We start from the raw sequence: 25,931 nt of genomic DNA on the forward strand, positions 1-25,931 counted from the left end.
AGCCTTTGGTCAAATGCCACTTTAAGCAAGAGACATTTCCCAGTGCCTCCCACTCATTTGCCTTCATATGTTTTCTCCTCTAAAAGTTAACTTCCATCTAGTCTCTATATATCTTCCATGTTTCAATTTGTGAACTTATTGTTTCCACCAATAGAATGTAAGACTCCTGGGATCAAGAACTATTTCTGTTTTTTTCTTTGTATCTTCATTGTCTCAGATACAAAGTGTTGCACAGAATGAATAAATACTTAATAAATAAACTCATGCTGACATAATCAATTTCCCTAAGAGGGAAAATACTCTCACTTACTGTTACTGGGAACACTAGTGACTTGGTATCTAATGAGAGACAGGTTCTTTCTACCCTGGGTTTTGTTTTTGTTTTTGTTTTTCATGAGAATATATGTGTTGTTATCTAGGTGCCCTTGAATCTTCCCTTACTTTATCTTGGTTTCCTACAGTCTTCGGTAGAAATAGGCTCTCTATCCCTAGATTCCCAGAAGTTGCCAGTCTGTTTTCTCCAATTAGGCCAGAGGACACTGTTTACAAATGATTTTTAAAGTCAGCAACCATAAGTTAAATGCAGTGAGTGTGTATTCCTGAGACACCTTTGTTTGAAATGGAAACCTGGCTTGGTATGACCTAACTATGATGGGGAAAAATCTAGATCCTAATGGTCTTCCTGTGGTAAAATGGGATTTTAATATACTAGAAGCCATAGGAAATTTAGTTTTTAAATGTATAGTAATGTAGAAGTTTAGACTTTGGTCTTGAAGATTACACTAAGAAGCAGAAAAGGTTAATATCTGGATGAACTGAGAGAGGATAATCTAGTAAGTGTTAAACAACTGATTGCTTGGTAGTCAGATAAAAAGCAGACTAAGTTACAACAAAAACTTTCAGTTAGCTTGGAAAGAAGTGCTACAGCATACTACCTCAGTGATTGACCAGGAAAAAAAAAAGTTTTCATTTGCTTGAAGTTTTTCCTATGTCTACTAAATGTTTTGGGGGAATTCCATATCTCTATCTACATATTCTTATCTGGTATATGAGAAGCAAACTATAGTAATTTAGATGTGATTGAAGATCAACATGATGTAATTGATGTAGACATGAGATGATGGCAGGCACACAATAGCGATTCTTTTTGGCAAAAGCTAGATTTATTTAGGGGAATAGGTTATAGACAAAATGAAGGGATACAATAGACACTGGGAATGGTAAATATGAAATAGAGTGGGAGAATATATGAAAGACAAGTTCCTTAGTGGAACTCACAAATACCCAGTAGAAAGGGAGCACCCCATGATTTGGAGCAAGCCTTCTGCTGGAAGGCTAAATCCTGAAAGGGACTTAGTATCCTAAAAGAGTTAGGTAGCTGAAAGGACAAGAAGTGAGGTTGACAAGCATAGTGGAGATAGGGAGATACCACGTGGATGGTGGTAAGGAGAAAGACACAAAAGGGAGAGGGCCATGATGGACTGACCCAAAGAAAGGCAGCAGCCATAGGCTGGCCCATAAGTAGGTTTTATAGGGGAAATTTAACCTCAGGAATCTGAGATATCTGACATGACATGGCAAGGTGAGACTGCTCTAGATCTCTACAGAAGGTGGGTTTTAGGAGTTTGACATAACTTGGATTTCAGACTGAATGATTTCTCCAGAGGGTGGGACTAGGGAGCTTAACTGATCCCTATTACAGCTTTCTCCCTGCCTGCCTCAGGTATCAATTCCTCTCTAACCACATCTAATATTGAAAATCTCATCAATTTTCTGATGCTTTTTTAGTTAAAGATCATTTTAAATTAAAACTGTGGACTACTCTGTGGACTACTCTGAATTATAGAATCTTAGAGGACCTAATCACCAAATGCTTGATTCCATAGAAAATCCTAACCATTTAGTCAAAGTTCTTATATAGAGCATGTTTAGCTCTATTACTGTAGGCTAAAGTTGATAATATAGTAAAGCTGCTAACCAATATTTTATGAATTAAAAAAAATTAGCTTATGAAGATCAGAACCAAGATGTGCTAATAAATGTTTAACAGCCAGTTTTTTGAAAAAACTCAACATACTTTTAACTTCATTTTTAACATTCATTCAATTATTGTCTTGAAGCGATTGGGGTTAAATGACTTGTCCAGCATCATACAGCTAGGAAGTCTGAGGTCAGCTTTGAACTCAGATCCTCCTGAATTCAGAGCTGGTGCTCTATCCACTGCACCATCTGGTTGCTCCCAATTACTTTCTTAAGTCTAAAAAAATTAACAAAATCACAAATCATGCACTGATATATAGAGTTTGCCATTCTCCAAGGTGTAAATGTTCACATTGTAAAATTTAACAGTTTCTCTCAAGTTATTAATACAATCTGGATCCAACACACAACTGGCAAAACCCATATAATTATTACTTATAATGCTTAAGTGGTCATATAGATTGCATATTGCAGAACCTGTGTTGTTGTTTTGTCCTTCGTTTTTGAAAAGGACCATAATATCAGGTAGGTAATGCCATGACATGCAAGTAAATTGGATTTAAGTGAAGTAGGGCTGTGCAAGGTCACTTGCCTCACTTTCCTCTCCAGAGCCATTTAGGTCCAGTGGCAAGGCATAGATCAGGATGACTGAAGGTGGTTTTAGATGATTTGAGAGATTATGGCCTTTTTAAGCTAAGGTCTTCGATAGGTCTCAGTTTCTCTGAGGCTGTCTGTGTCCATTTGGTGATTAAGGCTAGGTAAGAAATGAGCCAAAAAATCCTCATTCACCCTAGTCCTGAAAAACAACAGCAATAACCAAAGAACAATCAATCAAACAAACAAAAAACCCATGCCCAAATAAATAAATAAATCTGGTCAGGGAAGACCCCCCAGGATTTCTGGCCAAAGAAGAAATGGTTCTATTTACATTCAATCTGGACCCAAACAATGTCCAAATGGGAATTGGCCTGGGACTACTGATGACCAATCAATGAGATTCAGAACGGTTTTGGTTTAAGGAATCTCAATTGCTAGAACCTGTGAAAAATATGGACTAGTAGATTGAGCACTGGTTTGGAGTCAAAAGATCTGAATTCCTCCAACATTTTCTGTCAAGTCCCTTAGTCTCCCTTGGCCTCAGTTTCCTTATCTATAAATGTGAGATTACATATCTTCTGAGTTCCTTTCCAGCCCAGATCTGTGAACAGCTTAAAGAATTTGACATACCCAGTGAGGAAAAATCAAGTGGATGAAGAAGACCTATTGTCCATGCTATGAAATTTAATTAAGTAGAGCTTAATTAAGTATGTGGTTTGTAACCCCATATGGGGGTCTCATAACTGAATGTTCAAAATTGTGATTTATTATCAGTAAATATTTGATTTGTATACCTATTTTATATGCCTATATAGCCAGAGTCACATAAAAATTTTTTGGGCAAAAGGGGGTCTCAAGTGGAAAAAGTTTAAGAAACCCTGACATAAATAGCATAGAGAAGTTCCATCAATCTATGTGAAAGAGAGAGTCCAGTCTTTTTTTTTTTTTTTTTTTTTTTTTTTTTTTTTTTTTTATTGCTAAGGCAATTGGAATTGTGACTTGCCCAAGGTCACAGAGTTAGGAAGGACCAGGTCTTAATACATGTGTGGAAACAGGCTCACTAAACATCCTTAACAGTGAATGTATCAGACATATCCTGCACATTCTCTTAAGGACCATAGCATTGGCCATTTATGCATTACCTATCTATTTTGGCAGATGGAGAACAAATTGAAACAAGAATTGGAAGGCAGGAGAATATTGTGAACTAGATTGTCTTTTGGAAATTATGTACTATTCTTAGTAACTCCAAGTTTCTTCTGAAATGTCCTCTTTTTTAATACCATTTCCCCCCTAGTGATACTATTATGTCTATGAAGCACTGCAGACCACCATCTTGGAAGAATCAAAATCACAGATCAAAGAACAAGAAGAAGTTAAAAGATGGGCAAGAGTGAGCTGCAGCACATGCTCAATAAAGAATTGTTAAGGAAAAGGTGGCATAAATGATATTGTCAATGAAATACACAATAAGACCAGAAAAGAAAATAAATAGGCCATATGGTACGAGTAAACTATACTGATAGACAGTCCTTGTGTTTTGCTTCTACCAACCCAACATAAAAGGTGTCAAGAGGAATGGTCCATCCTGTGGAAGATCCATGGGAGGACACCCAGAATGGCTTCATAGATTTCTCCTCTGAAACATCTCTATCAAAGATCTTATTGATACAGCTAAGTATGGAAATAATAATTAACTATATCCCAAAAGCCTTCCTTTAATAGCTTACCATAGTATGAATGTGACCTAGGTTTCTCAAAGACCAGGCATTATTAACTCAAGCATGCTTAATCAAGCAGGAAAAGGTTAGCAAATAGACTGTATTGTGCCTGTCATTCCCAAACCAAAAATAGCTTTGTTAGAAGAGGAATCTCACCAGATGGTGGCCATCAAGTGATGAATTGTAGATAATTAAGGCCACAGGAACTCATCACATTAACTACTAGAGAATGCAGAGTTTGCATTCTATGAAGGAGGGGGAAGTACTCACATCCTCAGAAATCATGGATTTTTGGAATTTTCAAGTAGAGCAATGTGATTTTAAATTATGCCAATCAACAATATTTATCAGTTGTTAATGATTAAGTAATACTTGAATCTAACCATCGCTGGCTCCTGAAGGGAGATTGAAATTATGGAACAACAAAGTAGAAGTGCCTTCTTGCTGAGACTACTCTTAGAGGAGTATAATTTATGACAAAAATCACACTATGTGGTTCCTCTCTTTTCTTTTGGCAAAGCATTTTTATATCAGTGAGCTCAGGATGAAATGCATACCATCATTTAGTGAAAATAATGATGGAGTTGAAGTTAAAAGGACCCAAGTTTGATCCCAACATCTGTTACATGCTATGTGACTTTGGACAAGTCATTTCAATTCTCTGTGTGGTTTCTCATGTATAAAGGGGAAATTATGTTGACATTACTTCCCCTATCTTTATCTTACCTATTTACATATATGCCTTTCCCAGTTCTCTTTCTATCCCTATAGGTTTACTAGGTTGGTCCTCACATTGATACATGTCTTTGGGACTTTCTTAAGGAAGTTTGGGGCTTCCTCTTTCCAGTTCTTCCCCACTGTTTTCTCATTTACAAAACTAAAATGAGGTCATAGATATCTACCTGCTCTAGAAACTAGGACTTGTTTGTTGAATGAATTGGTTGTTGAGGATCAAATAAAGGCTATGTGAAGCATTTTGCAAATGCTGAAAGTTCTCTATAAATACTTTATTATCTTTTCTTGCTTCATGGTTATTTCACTTCAAATTATAAACTCTGACAAGACTCCTAGGTAACTTTTTATATGTTTTTACCCAGGATCGCCTATAAGTCAGATTAGAAACAGTGCTTGTCTTCTCTAACAAGACTTGGACTATACCCTTCTATTCCCCACCTAAGGTTTTTTTCCCCCCTCTGTCCCCATTAATTGTCCTAATCACCACCAGGTGTCCTACAATGAGAATACATCAACAACTGAGGCTCACTGCCTTTGGTACCTAAGCTTTTGAACTGAACATAATTTCATTTTTTTCTTGATCAATTAATCTATATGAATAAGTATTTATATTGGCTATAACTCAGGAAAGCCTTTGGGACTCCTGAGGCATGCATCCTGATGCTAGATGGCTCCACTATGCTGAACTTTTCTCATTTTTCTTTACATGCCTAACTTTTAGGAGTCATTTCATTCTTTCAAAATTGTTAACTTAATAACTACAAATACAAGGAAAGAAGGACAATAAAAACCACACATTAAATCACAAGCTCTGAATTATTTGTAATTTGTTTTTAAAATGTTTATTAACTTAAATTAGAAAGCATTTCTAAAAAAAAGTCATTTGTATACATTACAAAATGTTAAAAAAAATCAACAAAATCTGATAATCATGTATATTATTGAATATACATATACAGTGCAGTTTATTATATGTACATATATACAGTACTATATATGTACATATTTATTATATTATATGTACTATACATATATACATATAATAAACTGCACTGTATATGTGTACATATAATAGAATAAACTGAGTGAATATCTCTCATTAAAAGGGAGAAAAGTGGGAGGGGGCTTCTTGTTAGGGTCTATATAATCTTTATTTTGCAATTTACACTTTGAATTCTTCTACTATATTTTGTCTATTGGGAGTTGCCCTTTCTCGTGAGATTGTAATAAACCCTTTTTTGCTTTTTACCTTGAAACCCTCTGATGTTAATTTGGGAAAGAACTGCTGTCTCACACATTACTCTGATCCTAGAAATTTTTGTCATTTTGTTTCTTTTCATATTTTTTATGTATTTCATTAATATTCCATACTTTGTTAAATTACTATTTGTATGACTGAGCAAGGCTCCTTCCCCAATGTGAGCCTTTGTTTCACAAAGTGATTTTTGTTATATTCATGATGAAAAATAAATTTCCTTTAAAGTAAGTAGGGATAGTAAATGAAACAATGAAGGCACATCAATACAAACTTGTTTTGTTATGGAACTACAATGATTTCTATGTAGTAGAGAGCTCTACTATAAAGCTGTACTTTTAAAGTATTGTATATAATTAAAAGCCATATATATCTAGATATGTATATATATGTGTTATGTTTATGTGCATGGCATAGGGACTACTTTTGGCACAAAGTACTTGCCCCTGAAAACTGTTTAAGTTAATGTTTCCAAGGACAACATTTTATAATCTTAAACTATCATCTGACTGGATAAGCTTGAGGAAGTTCACTGGCACATTGGCCTCAGGGTGCTGGATTCTCTACCTCCCAATTCATGGAAAAGGTAACCAGTACCAGCGGAGGGAGTTATCTGCCAAGAAGAAACCTCCAAGTATCATAGTACAAAGGTTCTGAATGGGTATATGGTAATGCCCCAGAGCTGTCTGAATGTGTGTTTCTTTTATTTTTTTGAGGGGCAAGCCAAATCTGAAACTGTGATTTTACCCAAGGGGAAAATTCACTGTATGGAAACTCCCACCATGAATGCCAAGTGACAATTTGTGGATAATATACAACTTTTGGAAACTTATCTGGGGCAGCAAGAACGAGGGTCACAGAGCAAGCAGCACAACTTACTCTCATAACTTTTTTGCCTCTAATTTTTTATTAGATAGCTTGCAGTTTCTTTGAAATGAAGGTCACTTCTTTTGTCATCCATGTGTCTGTCTCTAATCATTTTTCCTCATATCCTCTCTTCTTACTCACCCCTCAGTAAGCTGCTACTGTGAAAAACACAATGAACTTGGAAAACAGAATACTTCACTTGTTAGAATTGTCAGTAAGTAATGAGGGAGAAATAAAGACTTTTGGAAGGAAATAAAGGCATGGGTGCTTTATGACAGTAATTTTAGCCACTTTGAGATTTTTCTTGCTTACTTTTGGATGCCCAGAGGTAAATAGGCATCCTCTGTGTATGTGTATGTATACATATTTAATTGGCCTTACTCACTGATTGGATGTTGCCTCAGTCAAATTGAGACATGTTAAAACCTTAGCTTAAAAAGGCCAGGGCCTCCCACTGTCACTGGGGCTCTCTTCAGTCCTCTCATTCCATATCTGGCTACAGGGCGCAGATAGTTCTGAAGGAGAAAATGAGGCTAGTGTTTTTACAAAGCCCAGTTTTACTTAAATTTAATTCATTTACATGTCATGGCATCACTTCTCTTATTTCATTGTCTTCTTTGAGAAGAACATAACTATAAAAAGATATATGTACATACACAAATACACACATATACACACTGTTTCTATATACATACATATATGCTTTGTTAATTTAAGTGGAAAAATAAAAATCCAAATATTGTGTTCTAAATATTGGGAATTTCCACCCGATGATTAATAGGTGAGTGGAGAATACACTAAAGTGTGTGTGTTTTTTAAACCATACCTGTGATTTTATTGGTATAGGGAGCTCTCCATGAGGAATTCCCTTCACCAATTTAGAGCAACACTTGTTCTGTAAATTAAAGGCTCAGAGAATTATCTGGGAACTAGGAGGTTAAGTGACTTGCCAGGGTCCAGAGTCAACCTCAAAGGAAAGAATTCAACTGTGGGTTCCTGACTCCCAGGCCATCTCTAACCACTACCCTAAAGTTGAGGCTGACAAATTTCTCTTGCAGCTATTACTGAGAATTGACTATGTGCCAGGCAGGAACTGTGCCATGCATTGGGGATATAAATACAAGTAAATCAGTCCCTGAAGTCAGGGAGCTTCTATTATTAATGGACAGAAGACAGCATATAAAGGGAATTGAGAAGGGGTTGGGACTTATTAATAATTTGGGGTGGTTGAGAACCCATGGTTCCAGGGAAGAAAGAGAAAATTCAAGTAACTCAATGTTTAATAAAAAAGAAAACAAATTTCTATTTCTTTGGTTTACAAAGACTGTTTCTACAAGAATCATGTGAGGTAAGGAATATTTAGGTCCCTCCTACCATTAATAGATACGGATCCTGAGACTCTAAGCTAGAGTGACTTTAAAATTCCATTGGGCTTTAGGTTCAGGCATTTTTAACCTGTTGTCCATGAACTTGTTTTTTAAAATAAAAAAAAAAATCGGATAATTATAATTACAATTTGCTTTATAAATCCTCTATATTTTATTTTATCCATTTAAAACATTATTCTGAGAAACTTTGTAAGTTTTACCAGACTGATAAAAGGATCCACAACTGGAAAACAAAACCAAACCAAACCTGGGCTAGATGATTTTTAAGGACCTTTTCCATTCTAAAGGCCTATAAAAGAGATAATTTCTCTCCAGTATCCCCAGCCCTTACAAGTTTAGGAAACAGTTTCCTACCAAAAGCCATCTGAGTAGTGCAAGAACGCCAGAAAACAGAAGACTTGGGAGCCGGCTGTCTTCAAATATTTAAAGGCTGTGACTGGAAAGAGATTCAGAGGGCGGATCTGGGAACCACGAAGCAGAAGAAAGCTTCGTGGTGAGTTAAGACTTTGTAGTGCATGACAGAAACTTAATAAATGCTCTTCCTCTCTGTCTACGAACTCATCTGTCTAGCGATCTGCCCATTTATATCTCTACCTGCCTACCTAAATGGATCATCCGTCCAACTCTATGTATGTCCGTATCTACATCCACCTGCTTACTGTCTACCTCCTGTCCATCTGTGCTTATCCATCGTGACCATCCGTCCAATCAAATTGTCTCGTGGTTGTTTACCTGTTGCCTCCTCAGAGCTTTCACTCTTTAGACACTAAGATACTGTTCGCGCTTGTTTTGGGGATGACACTGAGCTCCTCCAGTTTAAGTGGTTAGTACCAAGCAAGGTATACAGTAGGCGTCTAATGAATGCTTCCTGCTCGGGGGAATGGGCGTGGCTTCCTGCTCGGTGGGGATCTTCCATGGGGGTGGGGGTGGGGCGTAGAGATCAAGTAGAAAGGATCTTTGGCTAGGTAAAGTCGGAGATTCTATCATCGTTCTTATTTTGTGGGAAAGGGCAGGGGGATGAATTACACAGGAAATCGGGGCAGCCTCCTCGGCTATCTCGGGCTTGCCTTTTCTCCCTGCCTAAGGGAGTCATAAGTGGACCTTCGCCCTGGCTCGCGCCCTCCAAGGTTAGGGGAACGCGGTCGATGCGTTCGGCGCCTCGATTCCTCTCGCCTGGGCTCGAGCTCCCCCTAGCTCACCTTCTCCCGCTCTGCCTCGGGCGCTCAAGATGGCTGCGGGGAGAACAATTCAGGTAAGCCAGGGGGCGGGGAACGCGTTGTCGCCCGCCCCCTCCCCCCGCCCCTCGCCCCCTCCCCCCGCCCCCCGCAGGTCCCGGCGCCGCGGGGGCTCGGGAATGAGGGTGGGGCGCGTCAGCCTCACCGCAGTCTTCCGCGTAGATCTTCGGGCTTCGTCGTTCCCAGAGTCGCCGTCAGTCTTCCGCGCCCCGCTGGCACAGGAACTGGGGGGCGGGGCGGGGAGGAGCGAGGGTGGGGAAAAAGGACGGCGAGGAAAAGCGGCAGCCCGCGGCGGGCCTGCCTCTGGCCCCGCCCCCGAGCCGACTGACCAGTGGGAAAAGTTCCCACCGAGCAGGGGCGGGGGGAGAGCCATTCATGGAAGAGCCGCGGAGGGAGGAGTGCTCGGTGGAGGTAGCCGCCGCATCTGCAGCCGCGGGGGGGGAGGAGGGAGCGGAGGGACCTGGGAGCTGTTCCTGGAACCCCCGCGGGCTGCCGGGCGAGCGCACCTGCCGAGGCGCTTCCTCCTCCCGCCCCGGGGCATCCCGGGGGAGCGCTGCCATTGCTCCTCCCCCTTCCCCCTCTCCCCCCTCTCGCGTTCCCTCCCTCCCTCCGTCTTTTACAATTCTGCCAGAAGTTGTTGCGGACTGCCCCCTTCCCCTCGGGGATGGTGGGGGAGCAGCCTCGGGGTCCGGGAGAAGGGTGAGGGGCTCGGAGGGAGGCCGGCTGCACAGAGCCAGCCCGCAGGGGGCGAAGAGAATGGAGTCGCCTCCCGGCTGCTGCTGCTGCCGCCGCCGCCGCTTCCACCACCTGCTGCTGCCGCCGCCGCCGCCGCCGGCTCAGCTTCCCGACCCTGGTAGCCACAGCAACGGCCACTAGAGGAGGGAGCCCGATGGCCGAGCTGGAGGGCTGCGCGGGGCCAGGCTTCCCAGGTAAAGAGCCCGCGCGCCCGCCGGGATGCTCCTGGACCCGCGGCGGGGGGAGGGGGGGGAGGGGGGAGGAAGAGGGGGCGTGCTCCCGGGGGTCCTCCCTGACTCATTTACGGGAAAAGTTTGTTTCTGGCCGCAGGGGTGGGGGCGCCGGGGGTGAAGTCGGACACGCAGGCTAGCTTGGAAGGTGACGTGTGGACAAGACCAGGATGCGTAGACGGAACCGAACTCCAGGAGGAAATCCAGAGGAGCAGGAAAGGGACGTGATGATCAGATCCTTTCCTCCCCCTTCTCTTCTTGATAGAGATAAAAGAAATCCCAGGTGATCAGAGCGCCTTAGAAAGTTACCTAGCGAACGGATCTACCTCCCTCCCCTGCTTCCCTTCTTGATGGGGATAGAAGGCATCCCAGATAAACTGCACAGCTTGAGAGGTGACATGGAGATCGGATCTTTTCCCTTCCTGATGGTGATGGAAGGAATCCCAGATAAGCAGGATAGCTTGAAAAATGTCACTGAACAGATCTCTCCCTCCCTCCTTCCCTCCCCCACGCCTCTTTCCCTTCTTGATGGAGATCGAAGGAATCCCAGATAAGCAGGCTAGCTTGGAAAGTGACATGGCATTCAGTTCTTTCCCTCCTTCCCTGTCCCCCTTAGTAGAGTTAGAAGGCCAGCAGGAATCCTAGATGAGCTGGATAACCGGGAAAGTGATATGGTCAATAGGCTCCTGGAATTAACTGAGAAGGCCAGAAGGAATCCTGGAATCCAAGGAATCCAGGATAGCTTGGAAAGTGATGTGTCAAAAAATGATCATGCTTCCCCTTAGAAAGCAATTCCCAAAGGAATGCTAGACAGGCAGGACAACATGGGACAACTTGAATAAACCAGGGTTCATGGAAAGCCTGAAGAAAGCCTAGACAAATAAGATAGTTTGGAAAGTGATACGATGAGTGGAAAATGGTGCTATGCCAGAAGGAATCTCACATAAGCAGGAAGGTTTGGAAAATGATATGATGAATAGACCATCTCCTCTACCCCCAATCTCTACCTCCCTTGATAGAGAAAGAAGGCCAGAAGGAATTCCAGATAAGCAGGGCAGCTTATGATATGTTGATTACACCAGGGTTCATAGAATATAGACAAACAGTACAGCTTGGAAATTGCCATGTTGAATACGGTATAATAATAATAATAAAAAAAAGACCAGGAGATCCAGACAAGTAGAATGGGGTGCGGTTCATATTTTCTTGTTTTCTGATCTACAATGAATATGGAAGTGTTTTTATCCAATGTTGGTAAACCAGATAAAAATATTATTTATTTTCAAGTTAAAAAAAAAACAAACAAACACATAAAATTGTAAGAAAAAGACCTGGATTCACATTCCCACTCAATTACAAGCTGGGTGACCCCCGGGCTAGACAAAGCTTCTGGTCTCAGTTTCTGGTCTAAATCTTTAACACTATAAAATGGGCAACTTATTAGAGCCCTCTTTTGTCCTTGAAGCCAGATCAACTTCCTTGAGTTCTAGTTTCCTAAGCTTTTGTTTGTCCTTCATTCTCCTAGTGGAAGGATTAATTAGTCATAATAAAACATCATTACTTTGGATTTTTAACTCCCTCCCCCCTCCAATCTTAAATACTTAATAACCATGTCCTTCATTTGCATTACGTTTCATTATGCTAACAGGACTTGTTAAGCAAATGGTATAAATAGATTTAGGGAATATTTAGCTTTCATAGGAAAATGTTGCTAAAATTTTAAAAGCTATTTGTGTACTTCCCATCAACACTTAAGAGGTCCAGGCGCAATGATTCTTATGTCATTCTTAATAGAGGTTCTTAACCAGCATGAACTGTGAATTAAAAAACAAAACAAAAAAACCCAAACTATTTTGGTGATTGTGTTTCAATATAACTGGTTTGTTTTGTAATCCTGTGTAATCTATGCATTTAAAAATGTTACTGTGAAAAGGGGCTGTATGAATCGGACTGCCAAAAGAGTCCACGACACATTAAAGATGAAGAATTTCTTTAGAAGTGCTTGGTAAATTTGCAAATTGTTCATCCAATAGAAAACAAGTAATCTACAACTTCCATTCCAGAACAGAAATCCAGAGATATCAGAACCAAAACAAATCTGTGTAGGAATGTACATCTTAAAAATAGAAAGTACACTTTTAGATTAGAAAAAACTGTGGGATAAATGGTGGTAACATTTCCATATTTAGAGTAGATAAAAGGGAGTTTTTTGTGTTGAGTTTTTCAATAATCTGAATTATCTAGATAGTAATCTCTGTTTTTCATTTCAGTGATTTGCACTGTTGTGGGAGGACTTGATGGATTTTCTTCATATTCTGTTTAAGGAAAAGACTGTAAAAACAAGTTGCTAGGATTTTTAAGGCTCGCAAAAATATATGTGCATTTTCAAAATAGTGTTAAAATCCCAGATTTGACTATTGGAAAGGAACTCTGGGGTCATTTTGCTCTACCCTAACCTAAAAAGAATCCCTACTATTAAAAAAAAAAACACAATCAAAATCTTCCAGTCTCTGATTAAAGACTTTGCAGAAAGGAGGACCTCCTTTTTGAACCTTTGCCCCTTGAAACTCCATTGAATGATTTCTCCTCCCCTTCTTCCACTAAGTGGTAGCAGAACTTGGCTTTGATTTCAGGATATTTATTACTAAAATCTGGTCCATGGCATGACTGAGATGTTATCCTTACCTTAAGTGATTTGTTTTTGACAGGGAATATAACAGGTCCAGGGTAGATCTGGGATTAATCTTATGACTTTAGAATCAAAATCAATCTTAGAATAGGCAGGAATCTCAAAGGCTATTTAATCCACTTCCTGCATGCACAAGAATTCCCTCTAAAGCATATTTGACAAGTGGTCAATCCAGCCATTACTTGAAACTCTTCAGAAAGAATAAAACAACTCTTCTGAGGTAGCCTCTTTCACCTTGAAATAGCTCTAATTGGAATAAATTTTGAAAAGAATTCATAATGAAGGAAAAGCTAAATTAGAAGTTACTGAAAATAAAATTAGTTTTTCCCATCTAAGTCCACTGGCCTCCTGAAATATATGCATTATAGTCAAGAAATGAAATTTCTTCTCTACTTTATGTGGATAAAAACCCTTCAAATACTTATATGCTTCCTCTATGCTAATCATTGTCTAAGTGCTTGAGATTCAACTTGCTTTCTAGATGCTCACAGTCTTACAGGAAGAAAACATGTTAACAACTATGTACAAGTACAGACAAGATGATTTAGAAATAATTAGTGAAGGGATAGTTTTTTCTATCACAAGTCTATTGGAATTGTCTTGAATCACCTCATTGTTGAAAAGAGCTAAGTCTGTCATAATTGACTATCACATAATATTGTTGTTGCTATATATAATGTTCTTTTGGATCTGCTTACTTCACTTAGAATCAGTATATGGAACAGGTTTTCCAGGGTTTTCTGAAATTAGTCTGCTCATCATTTCTGAAAGAACATTAATATTCAACTACATTCATATACTATAACTTATTCAGTATCCATTCAATTTCCATTTCCTTGCCACTACAAAAGGGCTGCTACAAACATTTTTGCATGTGTAGATCTTTTCCCCTCTTTTGTCTTCTCTTTGGGATTACAGACCCAGTAGCAACACTGCTGGATCAAAAGGTTATACTGATAGTCCCTTGGACCTAATTCCAAATTGCGCTTGGGGGCAGTATTTTGTCTTTTGAACACTTTGCTTTTAAAACTTTTTTTTTTAACTTGGAAGTTTTTATTAACAGAAAATTAGGCTTTGATATAGTTTACATGTATCTAAGAAATGATGTATTATTCCCAATATAACATTTTGTTTACAGCATTATTATTTTTTGGATAAATAAAAGGTGGTACCCAGTTAATACTTTTGAAGAGCAAAGCAGTAAATCATGATTTTGAACAGTAGGGTTTTCAGCATCATCTTGAGATAAAAAAAATTTCCATGTTGGATATATAAGATTGTTAGGAGACAATTGCTTTAGGTGCAATGGACTGTGTACAGGTGTACAATATGTCTTAAGCCAACTTGGCTGAAAGTTTCTTGGACTAGTTTCTGAATCTTTTTCCTCTTACTTAAGGTATTCATTATAATAAATAGAACAGCATTTTGTTTATAGAACGTGCTCAGTGAATGTTTCTTGGATAAATGGACACTTTCAAAGAATTTTCTTGGCTGCTGTTATCTGTAACATTGAAAATGGGTTTTATTCTGAGAAGTAGTAGGGTTAAAAAATAAAACAGAAGAACAAATATTAAACCTCAAATCTGAAGATAAGATTGTGAGTCATTATTTCTTTTTTGGGGGAAGGGTTGGTTAACTGTGTCCAATTTTTTTACCCCCTTTGGGGTTTTCTTGGTGAAGACACTGGAGTGGTTTGCCATTTCCAGTTTCCCAAATTAGGAAACCAAAGATGTAACTTGTCCAGGGTACTCTAGCTACTGCACCATCTACCTGCAAAGTTCTGACTTTGCTATTTATTAACCATATGGACTAGTGTCTACTCTTCCATAGATCAGGGTTAAAGATGGTTATATTTCTTAATTTTCAAACCAAGTCAATAGATGTTTAACAAATATTGTATACAAAGTACAAGACAAAGTCATATATAAGTCCCTTTAACAAGAAACTTCTATTCTGACAATGTAGATAAATAATAGATAATAATATAGGTATCTTACTCTCCCTCATAATATTTGAAAAGTGACATTACCTGGCACGTAGTGGGTACTTACAAAATTTTCATTTTTCTTCTTCTATCTTTAAATTGAAAATGAGACCCGGGAAAGTGCCCTGAGAAATCTGAGGAGGGAAAAATCTCTTTCATTTAGGAATAAGGGAAGTAGGAAAAAAAAATAAGAGAAATTTTTATACAAATAGAATCCAAATTGGGCCTTAAAGGAAAGGAGACATTCTAATATCCTGAGATGGGAGAAGAGCTCTGAATAACCAAGCAAAGGAGTATTTGGATTAATTGTGTCACAAATAGGGAATCATTGTGAGTGTTTAGAAATGTCAGTACAAGTGTAGTGTTTGAGGCACTTAGGGTTGGGGAGACTGAGTATAAGCAGACTAGGTAGGAAGGGCTCTATAAGCTAAGAGTCAGGTAATGAAGGTCTGAATTGAGGAAATGGAGAAAAGGGAATTAGAGAATTATTTGAAGGTAAAATTAAAAAAAAAAATCTCTTGAAGGTGAGAGATGAGTAGAATTGGTGACAAAGATAACTCCAGAATTTTATACCTTGGAGTACCTTTATTTGAACTCTCAATACTTTGTATTTGCCTTTGATACTTTTACATTCTACTCAGAAGTATTTTTTTAAAACTTTTTAAATTTTCCTGTTCCACTCCTCCCCTTCACTCCCATTTTCATGTCACTGTGACCTACACTATACACTTAGTAGGATGCTATTTCAAATTATAATTATTTGTGAGCATATATTCTACTACAGTGGTTCTCAAAAGTGTGATGCAGTCTCGAGACCCTTTCAGGGCAATTTTCATAATAATTCTAAGACTTTAATTTCTAAAAACAATAAGAATTGATTGTTGTAACTCATTTAAACCAAAACTCTTTGGAGGATCCTTACTAATTTCTAAGAATATAAAAAAGATCCCTAAAAGTTTGAGAATTGTGTTCTACTATATTCTAATGCATCCCTTGAGGGTGATACCATATTTCAATGCCCTTCTCAGCCTAGAGTTCAGTTCTTCCTCTGTAAAAGATAGACGCTCAGTAAGTGTATTTTAATGTTATATTGTTACTGTTTATCTTTATATCATCTTTTTTTTGCCCCTCACTTCCAGATTTGACTCTCTCTTGTAGCAAAAAAGAAAAAATTAAGTAAAAATATCTGACAGAGAAACTGTGTCTGACAGTGCCTATTTCATTCTGTTTTAGTAGTTTCCCACCTCTGCCATTAAGGAGGAAGTATGTTTCATTATCTGTAGTCCTCACTGGTTTTTATGTTACTTGGAATTCAACTTCTGCTTTAGAGTGTAAACATGTATATTTTTCTCTTGATTCAATTTGTTTCCTTTTACATTGTTTCATATAATTCTTTCCATGCTTCTATACATTCTTTACTCATTTCTTCTATGACATTCATATGCCATAGTTTTTTCAGTCATTCCTTAAATCAATGGACACTATTTTGTTTTTAGTTCTGTGGTACTTAATAGAGTGTTGCTGACATTTGTTCTTGTTTCTGTTTCTTATTTGCTTGTTATATATGTCTAGTAGAAGGGTATGGATAACTTAGTCACTTTTCATGAATAATTCAATAAATGTTTTTTGAATGGTGAGAGATTCTAAGAATGGTGATACCACTAATAGGAATGGGATATTTGGAAAGTCAAATTAGCTTGGGAACTGGGAGAGGGGAAGACATGTTGGTTTTAGACATGTTTAGTTTGAGGTGAAGCCTGGTTTCCTTAGGTCTTATTTAGTTTTAGTAGCCATTTTAAAAGCATCTCTATTATGTTCAAAACTAGCTAGTTGAGAAGATGTGGGGGCTTATGTAAAAATAATCTAAGAGATAGTGCCTCTCTCTATGGAATCTGTAATTTAATAGAGGAAAAATCAAATACTACACACCAAAATGCCTGACACAAATATTCTTATATCTTACTATTTAAAAGATCCCTGATCTTATCGTTCCATTTTCTTTCATATTATAACCCCTCCGTGATTTAGTGGGTAGGCTTCGTGAATTGTTGTGGCAAAAATTCATCACCTGCTCAGTCAACTTGCAGTGAATATTTACCTCTTTTTGCTGGGCTCTACTGGCTCTTGGAGAATAGACACAGGTCACATCTTTACAATATTTCTGTTATTGTGTAAAATTATTGTTCTATTTTTGTGGAAATGTTTTGTATAACTTCATATATGTCTTTTCAATGTTAGGGTATGGGAAGGAAAGGAGAGAATCTAAAACTCAAAGTTTTAAAAACAAATGTAAAAAATTGTTTTACATGGAACTGGGGAATATAAAAATATTAAAACATGAAAAAAGTTATAAAAAAGATTGTCCTAGTTCTGTTCACTTCACTTTGTATCAGTTCATATAAGTCCTTCCAGGCTTTTCTGAAACCATCTTTTTCATTATAACTTATTAAGCAGTTAGCATCCTTTCAACTCTTTGCCACCACTAAAATAGTCTGGTTAGACCTCTAAAATATGGCCTTCTGAGCTAGATATAGCTTTCTTATGACAATGAACGATTGAAAAAGCATTTACTCTTTTCTTACACAGGACTGTGGCAGTCCTGCCACAAAATAGAAGTACAAAAGCAAAGATAATTCTTGCTTTCAATCTGCTATTTTAATAGAAAGAGGCAGTGTATATAGGAGAATGGTGATATGAGAGGGGATTTTAATTTGAAAAGATACAGAGATGTCAAATGAAGCTGTAGGTAGTAGATTGGTATATTCTTTGCAGTAGCAATGACAGTACTGAATTGATTATGATTTCAGAACTGGAAAGTAGGAAGAGGGAGTAGAGTGTCTTAAAAGTAGCTGGAGGGGCAGCTAGATAGTGCAGTGGATAGAGTGCTGGCCTTAAAGTCAAGAGGACCTGAGTTCAAATGTGACCTTGAATACTTAACACTTTCTAACTGTGTGACCCTGGGCAAGTCACTTAATCCCAGTTGCCTCCGGGTCGGGGTGGGGGCGAAGTAGGTGGAGAAAAGCTGGATAGTTTGGAAATGAAGTATAGTATAGCCAGAGCTGACCAGGAGAGGCCTTCACTGGTCAGGAGTGTAAGGACTGTCAAATGGAAATTCCAAAGCTAAACAAATTAAAATCAATCTAGATTGTATCCCTGGTCCAAATGGTGAAATGATTGCCAAGGAAATATCCAGGGAGTACAAATGTTTAATTTGGCTAGTTTCAAATGTTTTAGTTGCATGGTATTCTCTTGGTAATGCATTTCAGTTTGGCAATGCCTTTGAGGAGGTAGGGAAATAAATATGAAGTCCATATCAAGCGGTTAGGTATGCAGACTATTTCTTCCCCCAGTGTAATGGGAATGATTAGGAGAGGAAGAAATGGGGTTTTGTAGTAGAGTATAAGATGATTCTAATGTGTTTTCATCTTATTTCATTAACTTTACTCTTTTATCTAGTTACTTCTTGGACCAAGATGACCGATGGGAATTTTTCCACCTCAACAAATGGTTTCAGCTCATTGAAAGTTCTGGATGAGAAGTCAGGCAATCATATTCAGAATCTTCAACGTTTGAATGTAAAGACCCCTAGATCCCTTTCATTGCCTGATTATAAACCTAAGTTGAAACTCAGCGATTTAGATGATAGACATAGCCTTAAATCAGTGGATTCAGGTATTCCAACCCTGGAAGTAGGGGACCCAGAACCTGTCCACTGTAGCGTGTTAAATGTTAAAAGAAAACCATCTGAGCCAGAAATTGTCCCTGATCGAACTTTTCAGAGTGCAGGCACGCTCCCGTCATATGTGCCTCCTCTTTCCACAAACACTGAACGGGAGCATCGTGTACGGAAGTCTTCTACTTTCCCAAGAACCGGGTATGACAACGTGAAGCTCTATAGTCCCACCTCTAAAGTTCTGACTCGAAGTGATGATATTTCCGTATGCAGTGTATCAAGTCTCAGTACTGAACTGTCCACAACCTTATCTGTTAGCAATGAAGATATCTTAGACTTGATGGTCACCAGTAATTCAAGTGCGATTGTGAAGCTTGAGACCGATGAAGCTCATTTTTCAGATATTACATTAAACCCTGCAAAAGAAATCGGTGATCAAAAACTGAATGCCTGTGATGATGAAACAGAAGTGGATAGTAAATCAAAAATATTGGGACCATTTGCTAACTTCTTTACAAGGTACTGTAATTTTGTGATACTACTTCATAGTTTTCAAAAAAGAGCTAGTGCTAGTGGTGAGCTTAAGCTGGTTAAATATCACTTCTGAAAAGAGATGAATTTGTCTTATGTCATAAGGAGTAAACATCATTTTTACATTGCTGAGTTTTGCTTTGCTCATATGTTATAATGTCTCAGTTATTTAGCACTGGTGAAAAAGTTAATATGTGAAGTTTCCTCTTAGCTAAAGTTTATCACTTTAAGGCAGCAAAACAATTTTTTTTTTTAAATTGTAGCTTTTTATTTATAAGACATATGCATGGGTAATTTTTCAGCAGTGACAATTGCAAAACCTTTTGTTCCAACTTTTCCTCTCCTTCCCCCCACCCCTTCCCCCAGATGGCAGGTTGACCAATACATGTTAAATATGTTAAAGTATATGTTAAATACAATATATGTACACATGTCTATACAATTATTTTGCTGTACAAAAAGAATCAGACTTTGAAATAGTGTACAATTAACCTGTGAAGGAAATCAAAAATGCAGGCAGACAAAAATAGTGGGATTGGGAATTCTCTGTAGTGGTTCATATTCATCTCCCATAGTTCTTTCACTGGATGTAGCTGGTTCAATTCATTGCTGCTCTGTTGGAACTGATTTGGTTCATCTCATTGTTGAAGAGGGCCATGTCCATCAGAATTGATCATCATATAGAATTGTTGTTGAAGTATATAATGATCTCCTGGTCCTGCTCATTTCACTCACCATCAGTTCATGTAAGTCTCTCCAGGCCTTTCTGAAATCATCCTGCTGGTCATTTCTTACAGAACAGTAATATTCCATAATATTCATATACCACAATTTATTCAGCCATTCTCCAAATGATGGACATCCACTCAGTTTCCAGTTTCTGGCCACTACACAGAGGGCTGCCACAAACATTTCTCAGCAAAACAATTTTTAAGAAAATCTTTCCAACATACTTCTTCACTTTATTAAATAGAATAAATTGAATCTAGGTAATCTTCTTCATATTCCAGAGTACTGACGGTAGGTGGGCCTCTTTATTGCTGTAGTTAAGGGACCCTAAGCTGTTAGTGATGCTGTGAATTTCTCTATCATTGTCAGCTATACCTACATCATGGCTCATTCTCCAAGACTTCTCCCATGGTCTTTACTGTCATTTGCTTTTATCTTCTTTCTTATATAATTTAAAGCATATTTAAAGGATATCTCATTTAAACAAATTAGTAAACTTAATTTATATCAACCAGCTCCATGGCTGACCTACTCCTGGGGAGTAAAGTGATTAAATTCTTTGGCTATTTTCCTCAGTGCTCAGAGGATTTTTTCTTTTTTTGTTTGGATTGAATTTTATAGCTCAAAAGGACTTCAGAGATGTTTTATTGATGAAGAAAACCAAGCTCAAAGAAATTGAGTGATTCTTGTACTTACCTTCAAATTCTTGGCTATATTTCATGATATTCAATTTGATTAAAGCTACATGATGGGTTAAATGGGGTTTGCTCTAGTTTCATGCTCTTTTATTCTTATTTATTGGAGTAAAGTATTACTATGGTAATTTGGATATAAGAATGTTTCATCTTAATTTTGTTATTAGTTATTGCCATAAAATATAATTCAACAAAGGAAAAAATGGATTTTGAACTATTGGTTATATATTTATTTTACTAAAATATTCATTATAATAGTCATTATAATTCAATTATATTATAATATAATTAATATAAATTCTTCAATTAATATTTATACTTATAGAATTAAAAACCCACACAATAGTTTCACTACTGCTTTTAGTCTATTATAAGTTTGAGACATTAACATTAGAGCAGTTTTTCCCTTTAAAAAGAAATGGCAACGTATAATATTATAGTAAATAAAGTGCTAGGATTTAAGAGACCAAAGTGTGATCATTTTTGCTATTATGCTATAAAACCTTCCCCTACTTAAAGGAATCTCCCTAAACTCTTAGTCTTTAAACTTGTACATCTTGCCCTTGCTGTAATGTTCCATATTATTGATATGCCTTTTGATTAGATTTCATGCTCCAGAAAAATCTACTAATAACTTAAAAATAAAACAAACAAACAAACAAACAGACTTAGACTAGCTCAGGAGAAGACAAGGTTAAATTGTTTTGTTTTTTAAAGAAGTATAGAATTCAGGGGCTAGAAATTGGACATTTCTATAGAATTAGGAATTGAGTAATAGTGATGACAAGGAGTGAATCGATAACATAGCGTTATGTAGGATAAGAGTGGTGGAATAAAAGTAAGAAATGAGCATTGGATATCCTTGAGCTGGCTGTTTCTGAACTATGCTGGAACTCCTTTAAGATTTAAAGCAATGTTTCTTGTGTTCTGTAGAATCTCAGTATGATAATATGTATAGGAATCTGAGAATTCTAGTGCTGCTGATCATTTTTTCTTCTAAGATATTAAAAGTATAATTGTTGTTGTTTGTTCTTCATGCTCAAAGAGGAACAAAATGACATCATGATGTCAGTCATTATGTATGTCTACTCTGGCTGGTCAGATCAATACAAACTTGGAAGGAGTTGCTGTAGATCAGGCACAGAAAGTCCATATAAATATTTGGAGTGGAGAAGTCTCTAAATTCAAGCACCTCATGTTTTGTTTGAACTATTGCAATCCTGTTTTGCTTATAACGTACAGCACCTTCTTTGATATGAAGATAGCATACTGGGAGGTCTTGTGCCAGTGTCTCCCAAATCTTACCATCGAGTCCAAAGTTCTTTAGAAAAGATCTTGAAGACCCATTTCAGTTTCAATTGATCAATGATGGACAGAAGCAGCTACACCCAAAGAAAGAACACTGGGAAATGAATGTAAACTGTTTGCATTTTTGTTTTTCCTCCTGGGTTATTTATACCTTCTGAATCCAATTCTCCCTGTGCAACAAGAGAACTGTTGGGTTCTGCACACATATATTGTATCTATGATATACTGCGACCTATTCAACATATATAGGACTGCTTGCCATCTAGGGGAGGAGGGGGTGGAGGGAGAGAGGGGGAAAAATCGGAACAGAAGTGAGTGCAAGGGATAATGTAAAAAAATTGCCCTGGCATGGGTTCTGTCAATAAAAAGTTATTATAATAAATAAAAAAAAAGAAAAGATCTTGAGCATGTCTTTGTATAACTTCTTTTCATCACCATATGAGCATCTTCCTTGTGTGAGTCCTCCATAAAATAATCTTTTTGTTCAAATGCAAAAAAAAAAAAAAAAAAAAAAAAGGCCAAAGTGACCAGCTCATTGGAGTTAAACTCTGTAATAGAATTTGAACGCTTGGTAGCTTAACTTGAGAAAAGGACCTTAATGTTTAGAACCTTTGCCAAATAATCTTCAGAATCTTCTTAAGACAATTCAGATGGGAGCAGTTCAATCTTCTGGCATGGTAGTGGTAGAATATCCAGATTTCACAGGCATACCACAAGGTCAGCTTAATAGCTCTGTAGACCTTCAGTTTGGTAAGCAGCCTAATATCTTTTCTCTTCCACACATGTTTTGGAAACCTCCCAAATGCTGAGCTAGCTCTAGCAATGTGTTTATCAACTTTATCATCCAGGTTTATATACCTGGAAAGCCTACTCTGAAGGTGAGTGAATTTATCTGTGGTATTCAGTATTTCTCTATTTGTTGTAACTGTTAGTTCTGTGAATGGATGGTGTGGTGCTGGTTGGTGGAAAACTTATGGTTTATTTTTGTTGTCATGCTAAAATTAGCACAAACAGCAGAAAATTGATCCAAACTTTGTTACATCTCAAATTCAGACTGCGTTGAGTGCATAATCATCTGTGAACAAAAAGTTGTGCACCTAAGTGAAGTGAATAGAACCAAGAGAACATTGTACACAACAACAACAAGATTATGTCATGATCAACACTGATGGTCTTGGCTCTTTTCAACATTGAGGTGATTCAGGCCAATTCTAACAGACTTGTGATAGAACTATCTGCATCCAGAGAGAAAACTGTGACTGAATGTAGATCACAACATAGTATTTTCACCATTTTTGTTGTTTGATGTAGTGTGCTTTCTAGAGCCCCCATGCTGGGATGCCAAAATAATACTGTTCAGACTAGCTTTTTGGAGGATCTCGGGACTAGCTCAAGGCCTTGGTCTTAGTGAAGGAGTGATGAGGCAGGGACCCATGTGGATGGTCAAACATGAAGTCCGTTTATTTTAAGTTCTTTCAGCCCTAAAATGCCTTAATATAATTACATCACTATAGCATTCTGACCATGTGCTAACTATGGTACCATTATATCACCACAACACACTGAGTATGTGACAACTATAACCACCCTGCTATTAATATGCAAATGCTTCTTTTGCTGCAAGTATCTCTGTTTCAAGTAGAACACAGGTTGTCATGCCCTCCATTCCTGACTTCTCAGGAAGGGTGAGACACCCCAAGGGGAGATGAGAGCAGAACCAGATATTGTCAGCAGGTTACCTCTGGGTTGAAGAGTCTTATACCTCACTGAGAGTTTCCCCACTATCTGTGGCTCTATACAGTTTGTTTGCTTTCTTTTTTTTTTTCCTCATTTTTTCCCTTTGTGATCTAATTTTTCTTGTGTAGCATGATAAATATGGAAAAATGTTTAGAAGAATTGCACATGTTTAACCTATATTGGATTACTTGTTGTCTAGGAGGGGGGAGTGGCAGAAAGAGAGGGAGAAAAATTTGGAATATAAGGTTTTGCAATGTTGAAAACTATTTTTGCATGTATTTTGAAAATCAAAAACTATTAATTAAAAAAAAAAGTCATGTACCAACTCTCCCTCCACTTTAGTCTTTGCCTTTTCAAGTTAAAAAATTTATTGATGACCTTGATACTATTTTTATCCTCTTTGAAGGCATCTGACAACATTGGGGAAAAGCATAGGAGCAAGCACGCAAACCTGCTTTTCCCTTTATTGGTTAACTAGAAAGGCAAAGAGCATTGTCCATTATTTAAAACCTATGTAAGCATGCCATCATGAAACTGGTATGCAATACTTAACGAGGTTCTCTAGGCCACCACATTTCATCATTATCTTCCACAAGTCCTCATGGCTGACATATCAAATGCTTTATTTAGATCAATGAATGCTGTGTTCTCCTGGTATTTCTCCTGAAGTTGTTGGGCAGCAAACAATATTTTTACCATTCCTTGGCCCTTTCTGAAGCCACACTGGTTCTCAGGTAGATGACCATCTTCCAGGTAAAAGATGAGCCTATTAAGTGGAGCTCTGGCAAGATTCTTGCCAGCAATGCCTAAGAGAGAGAGACCCTGGGTATGGTTGTCACTGAACAACTTATCTCCTTTACCTTGACATAGATGGACAGTAAGAGCATCCTTGGTTCTTGCCTTTCTGAGTAATAACCTGCTCTTGCCATATAACTTGGAAGATTTCTGTTAGCTTTTGTATGAGCAGTGGGTCCCCTGCCTTGAAGATCTCTGCCATAATAGAATAGGCACCAGGACCTTGCCACATGAGAGGAGCCTGATATCATTCAAAACCTCTTCTTCAGTTGGAAGTTCAGTTACAGAGAGTTTGACTTGAGCCTGAGGTAGAGGCAGTAGCTTCAGCATTGATTAATGGTGATCTGTTGAGAACACTATGGAAGTATTCAGCCCATTTTTCTTGGATCATGTCTTTATCTCTAAACAAGGTGGCTCCATTGGTACGGAGTGGTTGAGAAAGGTCTTTGGCACATAAAAAGCCTTCAGGGTATCTGTGTAAAACTGAATTTCATCTGCCTAATTACCAAGCTAAGAATATTGCACTTCTATAATATTTGCTTACACTTTACTTTTAATGGAGTTAGACACTGCTTTTTTTCTTAATACTTCTTAGTATTTTTCCCCCATTACATGTAAAGATAGTTTTCAGCATTCATCACATCAATTCATCAATTTTTCTCTCTTCTTCCTTTCTAACTCCCCCATGAGAGAGCAAGCAATATGATATAAATTATACATGTACATTCATATTAAGTATATTTCCAATTAGTCATGTTGTGAAAGAAGATTCAGAACACAAAGAAAAAAAATACAAGAAAGGGAAAAAAACAACAAAACTTACCCAAAAGTGAAAATAGTATTTTCAGATTCATAGTTCTTTCTCTGAATATGGTCAGCATTTTCCATCAAAAGTCTCTTATTATCTTAGATCATTCAATTGCTGAGAAGAGCCAAATCTGTCGTAATTGATCATCACACAATATTGATATTACTGTGTACAATGTTCACTTCACTCCGTTCATTTCATGCAAGCCTTTTTAAGTTTTTCTGAAATCTGGCTGTTCA

At 37.8% G+C, this 25,931-nt stretch overlaps 1 protein-coding gene across 3 annotated transcripts in view; it reads left to right on the plus strand.

The window, feature by feature from the left end:
• The first annotated feature begins 10,226 nt into the window (after positions 1 to 10,226).
• Positions 10,227 to 25,931, plus strand: part of TBC1D14 (TBC1 domain family member 14) — a 115,773-nt gene continuing 100,068 nt past the window's right edge. For all 3 annotated transcript variants that reach the window (XM_031942741.1, XM_031942743.1, XM_031942744.1), the window contains exons 1-2: positions 10,227 to 10,707; positions 18,873 to 19,608. In XM_031942741.1, coding sequence (XP_031798601.1) covers positions 10,668 to 10,707; positions 18,873 to 19,608 — 776 coding nt within the window. In that variant the 5' untranslated portion in view covers positions 10,227 to 10,667. The remainder of the gene's footprint in view (positions 10,708 to 18,872; positions 19,609 to 25,931) is intronic.

Source organism: Sarcophilus harrisii, chromosome 6 (assembly GCF_902635505.1).
Source record: "Sarcophilus harrisii chromosome 6, mSarHar1.11, whole genome shotgun sequence".
Classification (NCBI taxonomy): Eukaryota; Metazoa; Chordata; class Mammalia; order Dasyuromorphia; family Dasyuridae; genus Sarcophilus; species Sarcophilus harrisii.